The 16,995-nt window shown below is 34.2% G+C and overlaps 1 protein-coding gene across 4 annotated transcripts in view; it reads right to left on the bottom strand.

The window, feature by feature from the left end:
* NAA35 (N-alpha-acetyltransferase 35, NatC auxiliary subunit) overlaps nt 1-16,995 on the bottom strand; it is a 73,690-nt gene that overhangs the window by 34,613 nt on the left and 22,082 nt on the right. For all 4 annotated transcript variants that reach the window (XM_074196608.1, XM_074196609.1, XM_074196606.1 and 1 more), the window contains exons 6-10: nt 14,988-15,155; nt 5,633-5,699; nt 5,500-5,543; nt 3,571-3,621; nt 2,792-2,875 (exon numbers count right to left, since the gene is read on the bottom strand). In XM_074196608.1, coding sequence (XP_074052709.1) covers nt 2,792-2,875; nt 3,571-3,621; nt 5,500-5,543; nt 5,633-5,699; nt 14,988-15,155 — 414 coding nt within the window. The remainder of the gene's footprint in view (nt 1-2,791; nt 2,876-3,570; nt 3,622-5,499; nt 5,544-5,632; nt 5,700-14,987; nt 15,156-16,995) is intronic.

Below are 16,995 nucleotides of genomic sequence, written 5' to 3' on the forward strand. Positions count from 1 at the left end.
TAATGATGTACTAAAAAATACTATAAAATCAATGAGAAAACTAGTTAAGATGATTATTAGCTTGACTAAAGCACCCAAAATAAAGACACAAAGTATCAACATTTACATGAATAGCACAGAATATAGCAGCAAATAGACTTAATAAATGCTTGTTGACATACTGGAAAATAAAAGCAAAAGAAATAAAGAAAAACTCCATTCAATTAAAAATAAATGTATAAAATATGTGGGACATAACCTAAATGAGACATAGAACTTATATAACTATATCCTTAAAATAACTATTTACAGAAATAAAGGAAGATACAGATAATGTACAAAACTGAACTGCATAAATATAATAAAAATAATGCTGTTATTCTACATATTTAGTATTATACAAAACTAATTTTTTCATTTGGAGGAATAAAAAGGTCAAAAATTTCACAGGAAATAAATTTTAAAATATAAATGAAGGATGCACAGTATTAGATGACCTCAAATTATTTTAAAAAGCAAAAATCATCAAAATTCAATTCAAAACAATAAAAAGGTCAGTGGAAAGAAACATAAGCAAGACCCTGACAAAAATGAATACAGATTGACTCCTCTATTCAACAAGAATTTAGAAGAAAACGGGAAAGTAATTTGGAAGAAAAGAAGGCAGATCAATATCTATACCATATGCCACAACAAATTGCAAATGAATACTTAAATCTAAAATTTATCATCATATAATTTAAAAATTGAGAAGAGCAGATTGGCCAAGCCAATATGACCAGAAAGGATAATGATCACTGTTAGAAGGGTTGTGGGAAATTTGGGACACTAATAACATTGTTGGTGGAGCTGTGAACTCATCCAACCTTTCTGGAGAGCAATTTAGAACTACGCCCAAAGGGCAACAAAAATGTGCATACCCTTTGATCCAGCAATACCACTACTAGGTCTATACCCTGAAGAGATTATGAAAAAGGGTAAAAACATCACTTGAACAAAAATATTCACAGCAGCCCTGTTTGTGGTGGCAAAGAATTGGAAATCAAGTAAATGTCCTTCAATTGGGGAATGGATTAGCAAACTGTGGTATATGTATGTCATGGAACACTATTATTAATTAGAAACCAGGAGGGATGGGAATTTAGGGAAGCCTGGAGGGATTTGAATGAACTGATGCTAAGTGAGATGAGCAGAACCAGAAAAACACTGTACACCTTTAACAGCAACATGAGGTCAATAATCAACCTTGATGGATTCACTCATTCCATCAGTGCAACAATCAGGGACAATCTGGAGCTATCTGCAATGGAGAATATTATCTGTATCCAGAGAAAGAACTGTGGCGTTTGAACAAAGACCAAGGATTATGATCTTTTATTTAGAAAAAAAAAAACTGTTATCTTATTGTCTGATCTTGTTATCTCTTATACTTTATGTTTCTTCCTTAAGGATATGATTTCTCTCTCATCACATTAAATTTGGATCAATGTATACCATGGAAACAATGTAAAGACTGACAAATTCTGTGGGGGGTGGGGGGAGGGAAGTAAGATTGAGGGAAAAAATTGTAAAACTCAAAATAAAATCTTTAAGTACAAAAAAAATGAGAAGAGGTAGTGATGGCAAAGCACAGAGGTAGTGATGGCAAAAGACAAAACAGTCAATTTCAACCACATAGAACTGAAAAATTTTCAAAATGAATACAACTAGAATACAACTAGCTATTGATTCTAAGAAAAAACTTTGTATCAAGCATTGCTAATAAAAGTTTGACCAAAATACAGAGTGAATATGCACAAACATATAAGACTAAGAACCATTTCCCAAATGTTAAGGAATCAAAGGGTATAAACAAGTTTTCAGAAGAAATACAAATAAGTATGATACCCTCAACAAAAATTACTATTCCTAAGATAACATAAATTAAAACGATTCTGAGATTTTACTTCAAATTCATCAAACTGGCACAAGATTGGAACAAAGTGTAGAAAAACAGGATAATTAGTACTGTGCTGGTGGAGTTGTACATCGATTCAGTCATTCAGTTACCAAAAGCTTTGGTAACATCTTTGGTTTTTATAAACTAATGATTTAATATAGAACTATCCAACTCCAGCTAAATAAGGAACCAAATGTTTATTTTCATCTTGAGCATATAATTATTTCATTTTATTTTTGGTTTTTGCAAGGCAGTGGCTTAAGTGACTTGCCCAAGGTCACATAGCTAGGTAATTATAAAGTATCTGATGACAGATTTGAACTCAGGGCCTCCTGACTCTAGGGCCAGTACTCGATCCATGTCACCACCTAGCTGTTCCTTTAGGATCTAATTATTTACAAAATCTAATATAAAATGCTCCTGGGTTTCCCAGATATACCTCCATAAATTTTTAACACATTAATCTGTAGGAAATTAGCAGATTGAAGTTGTGATATCTCTAAATTAGGGTGGACAACAGTATAAGAAAACTGGATAAGGTATATGACTTCATGAAAAGATTTGGAGAGCCAAGACTAGAACAGTTTGGTGGATGGGAAAGGGTTGGTTCTTCCATTCCTACAATATAGATAAATTGATTATTTTAAAAAATTTTTTCTCATGGAGCCAATGGCTAATGCCACACCAAGCAAGTGGGAAGGAAAAAAGCCACCCAAGGTTCACTTTTTGGTCATGGCTATTTCAGCTGGGTCTTGTTATTATCATTAACTGATCAAGGAACACAGTTTAGCTTATATTTTAAGTTATAATATTTCTAGTACATGAAGATATTACATCAGAAACAAATGACAAAATGAAAGAAAGTGTTCTTACCTCTTTTTTAGTAAAAGCGATGAGAACAGTCAGTAACACTCGAGTAAATTTTACTCTACTAAAAACAGCTAAACATTGTTGATGCTAAAACAAAAGAAATGCCTAATAGTTAGGAGTTGATTTTCAAAGCTAATTTATTTTAAAATATTAAATATTCCTTTAATTATTAAAAATAGAAAGTCTTTTTTCTATTGTAAAAAAACTATTTTGTTAAGACATTTATGTATGCTACTTTAAATTTCTTTGAATTCCTAACAATACAGCAAACTCTAAACCTACATTCTGATATGAATCCACAGAAAAGATAAGCTTCCAATGTACAAAGTTAACTGTTCCCATGTGACTTCAAAGTACTAATTTTTACAAAAATTTAATTCATTCACATTAAAAAGGCAATTAAAAACAATATTGGGCAGAGAGCCAAAATTTTAGATTCTTGCCTTAACTTTTGACATTAATTCTGTGACCTTGTACAAGTTCTTAGGATCCTCTACATCTTAGTTTCACTGTTTGGAAAATAAACATAAAACTTCTTTCTGGATATTTGAAACAATATATTTGAAAGTGTTTTGGGAGGCTTTGGAGGAAAATGCTAGATAACCCAACAGATTATTACTGTATCAAAATAAACACAAGGGAAATAAAAGCCCTTGCAAGGTCCAATTTTTTGAAGAAATACCTTAAAAAGAGCTTCCATATATTACAACGTAGTTCATAAAACTATAACATTAAGAGGTAGACTTCTCTGATATTATCTACCAGAAAATAAGTTCAATTACTTCAAGTTCAACGTCTGGATCTCTTTCTTCTCCTTGTCGACTTCGAGTGCTCTAAAATTTAAAAAGTTTGAATTAAAACCCCAAACTGCATCAATTAGAAAAAAAGAAGAAATAAGTCAATAAGATATTATAATCAACTCTAAATTAAATTCTAGTTAGCATAAATCAGTATTTAAAAATAAAAGTAAGAGATTTTCTTCATATTAATTCTATATATATAAAAAAAGCACATATCAGGAAGAAAGCTACCAAAAGTTACCTAATATAAATTAGACAATTAAAATGAGTCACATAACTAAGTTAAAAGTCAAACATCATAAACAGTAAATTTCACAAATTTCATGGGTAGAAAACAAATATCAAGTTAAATATTCCTATAGCTATTCAAAACCCAAGAGATCTTGCCAAATACAGACTCTGCTTAAGTCAGGCTCTCATTTATCTGGGCAGAGTAGGAACTTTCTCAATATATGGCACTATAGAATCACTGAAAGGGCACTTACACTGTGGAGCAGATATGAGTTGTGCCACACTCTAGTAGGTTCTGTTTTTCTACTAGCTGAGGAAAATTATAAAATCTAAGTTTTATGCATCAGTTTTCTCATGTATAGAACAGGTATATTATCTTGTGTACTTCAAAGGGCTACTGTGGTGATCGAGTAACATGATACATGATATACTCAGAATGCCATATCCTACATAGCTCCACCTCTTGAAATCCTTGTATTTCTTCAAGATTCAGCTCAAATCTCAGTTCATAAAATCTTACCTGATTACCCCAGCTGAAAATGATCTTTATCACTCATATTTTCTTTTTAGAATTATTTTCTGCATTTATAATCTATATTCTATCACATTACTTTGTGTATACGTCTTATTCTTCTTTCCTCACATACCCATTATTAGAATGAATTTGTTGAAGAAAGAACAATGTCATTTTTCATCTGACACTTGGCATAGGACCAAGTGTATAGAAGGAGGTACTAAAGTGCTAAATAAATCTTGTAAAATGAACAAAAAAATACTGTTTAAATTCATGAATAGTATCATGATTAATTATATACTGATACCAGCAATTTCATGATAGATGACCATAAAAATTCTTCTGTTTGTGTGTTTTAATTAAATAATAAATGGAGTTCTAAGCTTGGTTAGGACAGGCCAGACATTTACTTTCCTAATATCTGGGACATCATTTTTATTGGAGTTACAGAAAAAAACATGACACTTCTTAAATATACAATTTTTGCTAAGATACTAAATCTATGAGATTAGATTTTTATTAGTTAAAATAAATATTAAATCCTCAATTTTAGTTTCAAATAATCAGAGTAATTCAGATAACCAGCAATTTTTTTGTTGTCCCTCAGCACTTTGTACAGTGCCTTTTCTAGAGGAATATTTAACAAATGTCCCATGAATTCAATTCAATTTGATATTAATATCCTGATGAATACTAAAAGTCAGACCACAGCAAGACTTTGAAGGAATCAATATCCACTAAGTTCCAAGCACTGGGCTAGGTGTTAGAGCTGTATAACAAAAAAGTGAGAGTTGTACTCTAAAGTAAGGAAGCATAAATATAAACCACAGCACCTAGGTAAGGGAGTTTTCATATAAGCCTGAGAGAGGAGTTGTGAAAGTAGTAGTAGTAGTAGTAGTAGTAGTAGTAGTAGTAGTAGTAGTAGTAGTAGTAAATGGAGCAGTAGATTTATACCTTTCTAGGAAAAATGGCAGTATTATATAACTACTAACCCCAGAGCAAGAGCAAGATGGAGAAAAAAGGCATAGGGGCAGGACAAATGCAAAGATATTCATGCTGAGTGATGCCTGGGTCTCAAAGTAGTATCTCCTCAATTGTAACCTTGACTTGCAAGAAGTTTCTCTTTCACAATGATGGTGAAGAAAAACAAGGAAAAAAATGCATACCTTTACTCTTCTTTGCATGTCATCTTCTACATCTTTTAGCATGCCTAAGATAGATATATTATGGTTAAAAGGTAGCATATTAATTTCATGAAGGATACATATCAAAATATAAAGCTTCTTTATAAAGTCTCACCGGTAACTCGAAGATCTGTCACACTATTCGCCATTTTAAATCCATAGGTCATTGACTGAAAATCTTCCTAAAGAGAAAAGGAATACTAATGTTAAGACTCAAAGATTGAATGTTAAGTCATTATATCTTTCTTATATAGTTGTTTTTTTCTTTGTGAAGAAGTGGAACACAGCAGGAAGAGTCTCATGCTGTTTGTCTAAATATATAAATACCTAAATGTTCTCCCTAGGAACATACTTGAAATAATGAATATCAATAATATGTCTGTCCCTAAACTGTTATTCCTTAGGCAAGATAAAAATGCCTACAATTTAACAGTTTCATTTGTTAAGTAAAGCACACTGGAAGCAACCATACCAGCAACAGCAGCTTTGGGAGCTCTCAGTCCACATACAGTGAGGGTGACAGACAACTGGTCAACAAGAGGGTACAGAGGACCCTCTGCTAGTGTGGGTTCAGGACTCTATTTGCACTGCTGATAAGCACTTCCAGGGCGGAGAGAAGTACTAGCATTTGTGGCTACAGGGAATCAGGGCCCTGGTCATAAGGCCCTGGGGAAGAGAAATTCCATTTCCAGAGAAGACTGTTTGTGGTTGCTCACAGGGAAGCAGAGACTCTTGTCTCAGATCTAAGGTAGGAAGGAGTACTAGCCATTACAACTTCAGAAGAGTAAGGGATTTGGTCCTACATAGTTCTAGGACCAACAAGAGTGCTAACCTCTGTAGCTACAGGGATACAAGGTCCCATTATAGATAAAGAGTAGAGCATAGGAAGGGAGAATAGTGACTACACCTCTCCCTAGATCACAGTCTTGGAAGCAATGAAAACCTACAGATCCTCAGACCTAGCTTTGAAAATAACAACACAGAAAACATGAAGCATAGGAAAATACCCACTCCACCCCAGGAAGAGAGCCCAATTTTAACACAAAGTTAAAAGTCAAGAAATGGGGAAGCTCAAGACAAGCTCTGAAGAAAACAATGTCAAAACAACTAAAAGGAAAATTAAAAAAAAAAGTGAATTGGATACAAGCCCAACAAGAATTCCAGGTGAGAGCTCAAAAAAGGATTATAAAAATCAACAAGAGAGGGAGGAAAAACTGAGAAAAGAAATAAGATGCAAGAAAATTATCAAAAGAGAATAAATAGCGGAGCAAAGATGGTGGCGTGAAGGCAGCATTTCCTGGGAACTCCTTTCCCCCAAAATTCCAAAAGCCAACAAATTATGACTCTAGCCAAAATTTAGAAGGGCAGAACCCAAAGAAAGACTGAGTGATTCATTTTCCCAGTCCAAGACAACTTAGAAGTTCCATGGGAAAGGTGTGTTTCACCAAGACTGGGAATTGGAAAAAAGCCGGGGCTGCAGCACAGCCCAATCCAGCCCAGCCAAGAGATTACCAGTAACAGTTTGAAGGGGTGGTGAGGGAACTCTGCTACAATCTGGTGTGGAGTGAGGAGCACGGGTTACAGAATCTGCAGTGAGAATCTGGAGAAAGCAGCCTGCACTCCCAGAGACTGTAAGGGGGTCAGGGAAGACTGCAGAAATTTCTCTGCCTGGAAGAGTTAGAAAGAGAAATCCCATTCAAAGTAATCTCAGACAATATAAAATACCTGGGAGTCTATTTGCCAAGACATACTCAGAAACTTTGAAAACAATTATAAAACACATCTCACACAAATTAAATCAGATTTAAATAACTGGGCAAATATCAACTGTTCATGGATAGGTCGAGCTAATATAATAAAAACGACAATTCAACCAAAACTAAACTACCTGTTTAGTGCCCTACCAATCAAAGTTCCAAAAAATTACTTTAATGAGTTAGAAAAAGTTGTAAGTAAAATCATATGGAGAAATAAAAAGTCAAGAATTTCCAGGAATTTCATGAAAAAAGTACAAAACAAGGGGGCTTAGCCCTACCAGATCTAAAATTATATTATAAAGCATCAGTCATCAAAACTGTCTGGTACTGGCTAAGAAATAGAGTGGTGGATCAGTGGAATAGACTAGGTGCAATAGTAGGAAATGATTATAGTAATCTGCTGTTTGATAAACCCAAAGCATCTAGCAACTGAGATAAAAACTCTCTCTCTGATAAAAACTGCTGGGAAAATTGGAAGTTGGTATGGAAGAAAATTAGATTAGACCAACACCTCACACCCTTTACCAAGACAAGATCCAAATGGTTACAGAATTTAGACATAAAAAACAATACCAGAAGGAAATTAGAAGATCAAGGACTAGTTTAACTGTAAGATCTATGGAAAGGGGAGTAGTTTATGACTAAGGAAGAGATGGAGAACACCACCAAAAACAAACTAGATGATTTCAATTACATTAAATTAAAAAGCTTTTGCACAGATAAAACTACTGTAACCAAGATCAAAAGAAACATAGGAAATTGGGAAATAATCTTTACAACTAATGATACTGACAAAGGACTCATTTCTAAAATATACAGAGAACTGGGTCATTTAAAAAAAAAAACATTCCCCAAATGACAAATGGTCAAAGGATATGCAAATGTAATTTACAGATGAGGAGATCAAAGCAATCCAGTCATATGAAAAATTGCTCTAAATCATTACTTATTAGAGAAATGCAAATTAAAGTTTCTCTGAGGTACCACCTCACACTTCTCAGACTGGCCAATATGACCAGAAAGGAGTATGATCATCATTGGAAGGGTTGTGGGAAATCTGGGACACTATTACATTGTTGGTGGAGCTGTGAACTCATCCAACCTTTCTGGAGAGAAATTTGGAACTATGCCCAAAGGGCAACAAAAATGAGCATACCCTTTGATCCAGCAATACCACTACTGGGTCTATACCCTGAAGAGATGATAAAAAAGGGTAAAAACATCACTTGTACAAAAATATCCATAGCAGCCCTGTTTGTGGTGGCAAAGAACTGGAAATCAAGTAAATATCTTTCAATTGGAGAATGGCTTAGCAAACTGTGGTATATGTATGTCACAGAACACTATTGTTCTATTAGAAACCAGGAGGGACAGGAATTCAGGGAAGCCTGGAGGGATTTGCATGAACTGATGCTGAGTGAGATGAGCAGAACCAGAAAAACACTGTACACCCTAACAGCAACATGGGAGTGATGTTCAACCTTGAAGGACTTGGTCATTCTATCAGTGTAACAATCAGGGACAATTCTGGGCTGTCTGCAATGGAGAATACCATCTGTATCCAGATAAAGAGCTGTGGAGTTTGAACAAAATTCAAGGACTATTCCCTTTAATTTAGGGAGAAAAAAAAAACCCAGATATCTTATTGTCTGATCTTGCTATCTCTTATACTTTTTGTTTCTTCCTTAAGGATATTATTTTTCTCTCATCACACTCAAATTGTAAAACTCAAAATCTTCAATAAAAGAAAAAAAATAAATTTCTCTGCTCTCCCTCAGGGTAGGACTCGGCTGTTTGCCTACACTCAAATCAATGTTGCAGTTTGGGCTTTCATACTAAGTAGTCAAGTAGGATCCCTCCTTACAGCTCCAGGGCAGAGGTAAGTGAGGTGGTCATCTACATATCAAAGCACACAGGAGAGAGCATAAGAGCTTGTTGGAATAAAGGTCCCAGTGGGGTGCCCCCCCCCAAAACCCCAAAGCCTTGGAAGTGCTGTCTTGGGCTGAGGAAATGAGTGAACAAAAGGAAGAATCTGATTATAGAGAATTACTTTAGTCCCATGGAAGATCAAAACACATACTCAGATGACAAAATTGAAGCTTCTGTATCCAAAACCTCTGAGAGAAATAGAAAACAGGCTCAGACTATGGATGACCTCAAATAAGATTTTGAAAAGCAATTAAGAAAGATGGAGTCAAAATGAGAGCGATGCAGAAAAATTATGAAAACCAAATCAAAAGCTTGGTGGAAAGATATACAAAAAATACTGAAAATAATATTTTAAAAACCAGTTTAGGCCTAATGGAAAAAGCAAAACAAAAGGCAAATGAGGAGAAGAATGCCTTAAAAAGCAGAACTGGCCAGCTGGAAAAGGAGATAAAAAAAGCTCTCTGAAGAAAATAATTCCTTCAAATGCAGAATGGAACTAAAGGAAGCTGATGACTTTGCAAGAAATCAGAAAGAAATAGAACTCTTCCAAAAAAGCCAGAAATTAGAAGAAAATGTGAAATATTTCACTGGAAAAACAACCAACCTTGAAAACAGAACCAGAAGAAATAATTTGAAAATTATTGGGCTATCTGAAAACCACAATCAGGAAAAGAGCCTTGACTTCATTTTTCAAGAAATAATACAGCAAAATTGCCCTGAGATCCTAGAAGCAGAATTGAGGGAATTCACTGGTCACTTCCTGAAAGAGATCCCAAAAGAAAAACTTCCAGGAATATTATAGCCAACTTCCAAAACTTCTAAATCAAGGAGAAAATTCTAAAAGTTGCCAGAAACAAACAATTCAACTACTGAGGTTCAATAGTCAGGATTACCCAGGATCTGGCAGCATCTATATTAAGGGCTCATAGGGATTGGAATATGATAGAAGGCAAAAGGTCTTGGTTTACAACTGAGCAACCCAGCAAAACTGAACATCCTCTTTCAGGGAAAAAGATGGACTTTCAATGAAACAGGGGACTTTCAAACTTTCCTACTGAAACAACCAGAGCTGAACAGAAAGTATGATCTCCAAGTACAGGACTCTAGTGAACCATAGAGGAGGTGGAAGAGAAGGACTGACTATGAGGAACTTAATGATATTGAACTGTTTGTATTCCTGCATGGGAAGAAGATATTGATAACTCATATGAACTTTCTCATTTATAAGAGCTGTTAGAAGGAATACATATATATATATATATATATATATATATATATATGACATAGGAAGGAGAGGAATATAATGCTATAATATAGTAAAAAGATGGAGTCAATGGGTGATAAAAGAAAGTCCTAGGAGGAAGGGAAAGGAGATGAAAAAGCTAAGAAATTTCACATAAGAGTCAAGAAAAAGCTTTTTCAATGGAGTGGAAAAGGGGGAAGGCAAGGGGGAATAAGTGAGCCTTCATTCTCATCATAAATGGCTCAGAGAGGAAAAAACATACACACTTAATAGGGTGAGGAAATCTATCCTACCCTAGAGAAAAATGGGAAGAAAGGGATGGGATCAGGGGGAATGAGGGGAGGGAAGGGGGGAATAGGTGATAGAAGAGAGGAAAGATCGAGGAAGAGGGTACTCAGATATAACACACTTTTGGACAGGTGATGAAAGGAGAGAGAGAATAGAATAAATGAGAGTGGGAAGGAATAGAGTAGAGGTACAGCTAGTAATAGCAACTGTGGGAAAAATATTGAAGCCACTTCTCTGGTGGACTTATGATAAAGAAAGCAACTCACCCCAGAGATAGAGCCATTTGAATCTGTACACAGACTGAAGTACGTTTTTTTTTCCTTCTCTTTCTATTCTTGAGGTTTCTAACCTTCTTGGGGGGAGGAGGGGGGGTTTATGTTTACTCTTATAACACATTCATTTTACAGCAGGGAAAAATGTAAAGACTATCAGACAGTCTTCTGTGGGGGGGAGGAGAAATTGTAAAATTCAAAACCTTACAAAAAATGATAGGTAGATACTGCTATTGTATATAATTGGAAAATAAATAAAATGTTAATTTTTTTAAAAAAGAGAATGAACAGCTTGTAAAAGATACTTTGAAAATACAGAAAATAACTCTTAAAAGGAGAATTGGACAAATAGGAAAGGAGAGGTATAAAAGCTCAATGAAGAAATAATTACTTAAAAATGAGAATCTGGCAAGTGAAAATTAATGACCCCATGAGACATTCAGAAACAATAAAGTAAAATTGAAATAATGGAAAAATAGAAGAAAATGTGAAATATCTCATTGGAAAAATAACTGACCAGGAAAATAGATTGAGGAGAGATAATTTTTAAATAATTTTAAAATATCTGAAAGCCACAATTAAAAAAAATTGAGGAAAATTGTCCTGACGTCCTAGAACCATAAAGTAAGACAAATCGAAAGAAATCCCTAAATGAAAACACATAGGATTACTCTAGCCAAATTCCAGAGTCCCCAGATCAAGGGGAAAATAATGTAAGCAGTCAGAAAGAAACAATTTAAGTGTCAAGGAACCATGGTCAAGATCACACAAAATTCAGGAGCTTCTACATTAAAGGATCAGAGGGCTCAGAATATGATATTCTGGAAAGCAAAGGAGCTACGACCCCAACCAACAATAACTTACCCAGGAAACTGAGGATAATTCTTCAGGAGAAAAAATTGACATTCAAAGAAATTAAAATACAGGGCAGCTAGGTGGCGCAGTGGATAAAGCACTGGCCCTGGAGTCAGGAGTACCTGGGTTCAAATCTGGTCTCAGACACTTAATAATTACCTAGCTGTGTGGCCTTGGGCAAGCCACTTAACCCCATTTGCCTTGCAAAAAAAAAAAAAAAATCTAAAAAAAAATGAAAAGGATGAATTTACCACTAATGAAAATGAAATTAAAGTAACTATTAGGCTATTTTTACCCAATTATATATGCCAATAAATCTAAGAATTTAAATGCAAAGAATGACTATTTAAAAAAAAATACAAATTGCCCAGATTAACAGAAGAGGAAATAAAAAACTTAACCCTATCTTAGAAAAAAAAATTAAACAAACTATAAATGACTTCCTGAAGGGAGGGGAAAAAAAAATCTCAAGCCAAATGGATTTTACAAGTGAATTCTACCAAAAATTAAAAAAAAAAATTAATTCCAATACTATATATGCTATTTGGAAAAATAGAAAAAGAAGGAATCCTTCCAAATTCCTTTTACAAAATATGTTGCTGACATCTAAACCAAGAGGAAAATCAGAGGAAAAAACATACATCAATTTTCCAAATGAATACTGTAGCAAAAAATTTTAAAGATTACAGCAATACATTACAAAGATCATACAGTATAACCAGGTGGGATTTATAAATAACAGGAATGCAGAAATGGTTCAATATTAAAAATACTAGACAGCATGAAAATAAATAGACTATTCCTAAAAATGATAAGTATTATCTATCTTCAAACCATTAGGAAGCATTTATATAATGGGGATAAGCTAGAATATTTTCCAATAAGATCAAGGATAAAGCTATTCAATACTGAATTAGAATGTTAACTATCGTAATATAAAAATATCGTATATCATAATATAAAAAGATCAAGGATAAAGCTATTCAATACTGAATTAGAATGTTAACTATCGTAATATAAAAATATCATATATCGTAATATAAAAAGAAATTAAAGAATTAGAATAGGTAGTGAAGAAACAAAACTTAAAGAATCCTAGAGAATCAACTAAAAAACACGTGGAAATAATTAACAAATGTAGAAAAGTCGACATAAAATAAAAGTCATATAAATCACCAGCATTTTTATATATTACTAATGAAGTCCAGCACCAAGAGAAATTCCTATTAAAACAACTGCCCACAACATAAGATACTTGGGAGTCTACCAGTCAAAACAAAGTCAGAAAATGAACACAATTACAAGATTTTCTTCTTTATGAATTTTTCACTTGTAATTATGTATTAAGTTAGGGAACTTTTAACACCATTAACCTGAAGTTGACAATGGGATAGAACACATTCATCATTTTATACTAAAAATAGCTTTAGTAAGAAATTTGAGAGTAACAAGCTAAGGAAGACAGTATGATCACTTATAAAGATGCCAAAAAAAAAAGAATTTTTTTATATGTCTGGTATCTTATTTAGGTAAGGAGAAATGACATTTTCATATAACTAGACTTCTACATTACCATCTTAGGAGACAAATTCAGTAACAACTCTAAAAACAAAACAAACAATTCATCATTTCTGATAAAACACAAATAGTCCCCTTTAGACATTTGCTTTCATTAGTTCTCTCCTATATAAACATGGTGATAGAACATTTCTGGATGCCAAGTTACAAGAGCCTGGAAGGCAAAAATTATTTTATTAGTAGAAGAATGACAATATTAGAGCAGTGGTAGTCTTCTATATAACAGCAAGAAAAAAAAATTCAGTTTTACTATATCTCTTTAGTGATTACCTCAATTATCATTACTCTTACCTATTAAGAGGAAAAATTTCAAATTAGCTAGTGCTCTTTAATAAGCAAGAACTAAAAAATATATTCCCTAGACATTTTCATCTTAATTGGTCAAAAAACATTTATTAAGCACCTACTACATGCCAGGTGCTAGAATGAACAGATGAGAATAACAAAAACCCTGAATATTAGTTTAATAACCAATGGCAACAAAATCTATCCCATAAAAAGTATTTTATCTACCACTTTTGCATATTTGACATGATTATCATAAAATGTTTAAAAACATATGGTCCTTTTATTTTTGCTTATCAAAATAGTAAGGTCCCCTCCCCTACTCTAAGAATCTGATTTGGGGGCAGCTAGGTAGCGCAGTGAATAGAGCACAGACGCTGGAGTTAGGAGCCTCAGACACTTAATAATTACCTAGCTGTGTGACCTTAGGCAAGTCACTTAACCCACTGCTTTGCAAAAAACCTTAAAAAATCTGATTTGGGTCAAGGTGGCAATAATAATAAAGTATTTTGCAAAAATGTTCTTGTCAAAGAAGTTAATGAGAGTTTTGAGAGCTCTTGGGAGTGGTAGGGTTTGTAACTTTTCTTTTCTATGGATTTTCTTGACAGAAAAGTCTACTGAGACAACATTCATTTCCCCTTTCACTCCTGCCCTTGGTATCAGGGCCTCCTCATTACTCCTCTTGCACTACAAAGAGGATGTGAATATGGTTGCCTGCTGGTCTTGGAAATCTCCTAGATCACATTTCCCAAGCCCTGCAAGATAATCCTTATTTCCCATTTGCTATCCTCCAAGATCTGTGGCCACTTGTTTGACAATTCTAAGTCTCAATGAATGTAACAAGACTCTTCCCTGCAGAACGCCAGCCTGGAAACTTCAAGTGTTTCTCATTTCAGGTATGCAAAGGCCAATCTCTTTTGCTACAGAAGCATTTGAAGGGGCAATTAGGTGGCATAGTGGATAAAGCACCAGCCCTGGAGTCAGGAGTACCTGGGTTCAAATCAATTAATAACTACCTAGCTGTGTGGCCTTGGGCAAGCCACTTAACCCCGTTTGCCTTACAAAAAAAAAAACCTAAAAAAACCAGAAGCATTTGAAAAAATATGCATAATTTATAGTGATCCTAAAATGAATTCTTGAATTTCTATGCTAATAAGTACCTACAAAATAAACACACACACACACACAAACACACATGTATTTGTATGTGTTTATGTATATGTTTATAAATACAAAGGTAAGAAAACACCCCAGAAAACTTACCTCTTCAAAAACAGCAGCTTTATTTACTTTTTCCCTTGCAATATCACAGATTTTCAGGATACCCAGAGCAAAAGCTTTCATAGCAGGATCTTCTATGAAATCTGGATTATGGATGTAAAGGCAAGTAAATACCGTCTGTGCCAACGAATGACCTTCTAACCATGTTATCTATAAAGAAAAAAAAGTTTATATTTTATATTAATTCCTATGTGATAAGTCTATAAAATCTAAATTGTTCCAGTAGTTAATGATAGACCATTCTTAATGCTATTCCTTTAAAAAGCAATAGATTCCAAAATGTAAGATAATCACTAAAGTGTTGTGAAAAAAGTTCAATACATTCAACATTGATTGCCCTCTGTGATTCAGACTTAAGAGAGTTCTACATACTATGATGAAATTAGTGTCATTAAGGAAACATTCAAACATCCTTGATTATAAATTCAGGCTATCTTCATCTTTAGAATCTTTTTTTTCATCTTTAGAATCTTTAGAAAATCAGAATCACAGAATCTCAGGATAGGAACAAACCTAAGAGACCAAATAGTTAATTAATCAATAAACATTTATTAAATGATTACAATGTACCAAGCACTATGCTAGGTATTGGGGATACATAGATAAAAATGCAATTAATACCAAAATAAGAACATACCAAACAAAGGGTCATCTAGTCTTTGAATGGAAAAAAACCCAAAACAAAATCCTCTGAGTTCTACCCTTTATTTGCTGGAGTAGCCTCTTGCACTTCTGGATAGATCTACTGTTCCTCACTTCTGTCTACCACTGACTTTGAACCTCAACATACCTCACATTTCCTTAATAAATAAATATATATATATATACATGCATGTATATATATATATATGTATAGAGAGAGAGAGAGAGAGAGAGAGATAGCATATGTATAGGCACCTATTATTACTATGAACTTTCCTAATCCACTCTATTCATCTGGTTAATCTTATTCAGATTCTTTCTGGTCTTAACCTGTCCAACAATGCATATTGTCCAGGCTTTCTCCTCCTAAATTATTCCTAACCTTAGTAGCCAAGATCCACCCAGACCAGTTAACCAAAGTAGCTCTAAATATACCATATTTCTCCATGTATAAGATGCACCTTATTTTGGGGCCCAAAATTTGAAAAAAAAAGTTATTACATAAAGTTATTGAACTCAAGTTTTATTCATCATAAAATTCATACAACTCCTCATCACTGTCAAAACTCCCATTCATTAGCTAGTCCTCATCTGTGTTTGATAAGGAATCACTGTCTCAGGAGAGGCTCTGACTGCTCTCCTGCATGTGCTCTGGTCTGTGGTTGACAACCACAAGCACTCCCTCGGCAAGTCTGTTATGTGAATGCATATTTAGTCCATTCCATTTCATGAACCTGATGCACCACTTGTGTTCTCCTTTGAAATCAGTCACTTATTTTTCATCAGCAATTCTTCTTGCCTCTTGCTGAACCTTTGTGAATACAGGAATTCCAACTGCCCTTTGTTCTTCCATCCATCTCTTCAGGGAATCTCTCTAAATCAGGCTATTTTGCTGACTTGCCCCTCATGGCTTCTTGTGAGTGTCATTTTCAGGAGGTTTCTTCTTCCCGTAGCCAGTTTTGGATTGTTTTCTCAGTTGGAGGAGGCCCAAACTGATGTTCAGCAGCACAATTTCCATTCACTTTTGCAAACTGGATCATTTTGAACTTGAATTCAGGACTGTATGAAAATCTTTTCTGAGTTCATTTTTGGACAGAATGTGGCAAAATATAACCTAATTACTGGTAACAAATGTGAAACAGTGAGCGCAAAGACAACAAGGGTGAAAAAGCGGGAAATGCAAATAAAAAAAATCTACAACCACCGTATATGATGTTCCTAGTTTTTAGACCCCAAATTTTTCGAAAAAGGGTGCATCTTATACATAGGGAAACACAGTATTACCTGTAAGTGACTAACAGTACAAAATTTCTAATAAAATCAGATTCTCAAAGGCTGTGCAAATAGA

Source organism: Macrotis lagotis, chromosome 8 (assembly GCF_037893015.1).
Source record: "Macrotis lagotis isolate mMagLag1 chromosome 8, bilby.v1.9.chrom.fasta, whole genome shotgun sequence".
Classification (NCBI taxonomy): domain Eukaryota; kingdom Metazoa; phylum Chordata; class Mammalia; order Peramelemorphia; family Peramelidae; genus Macrotis; species Macrotis lagotis.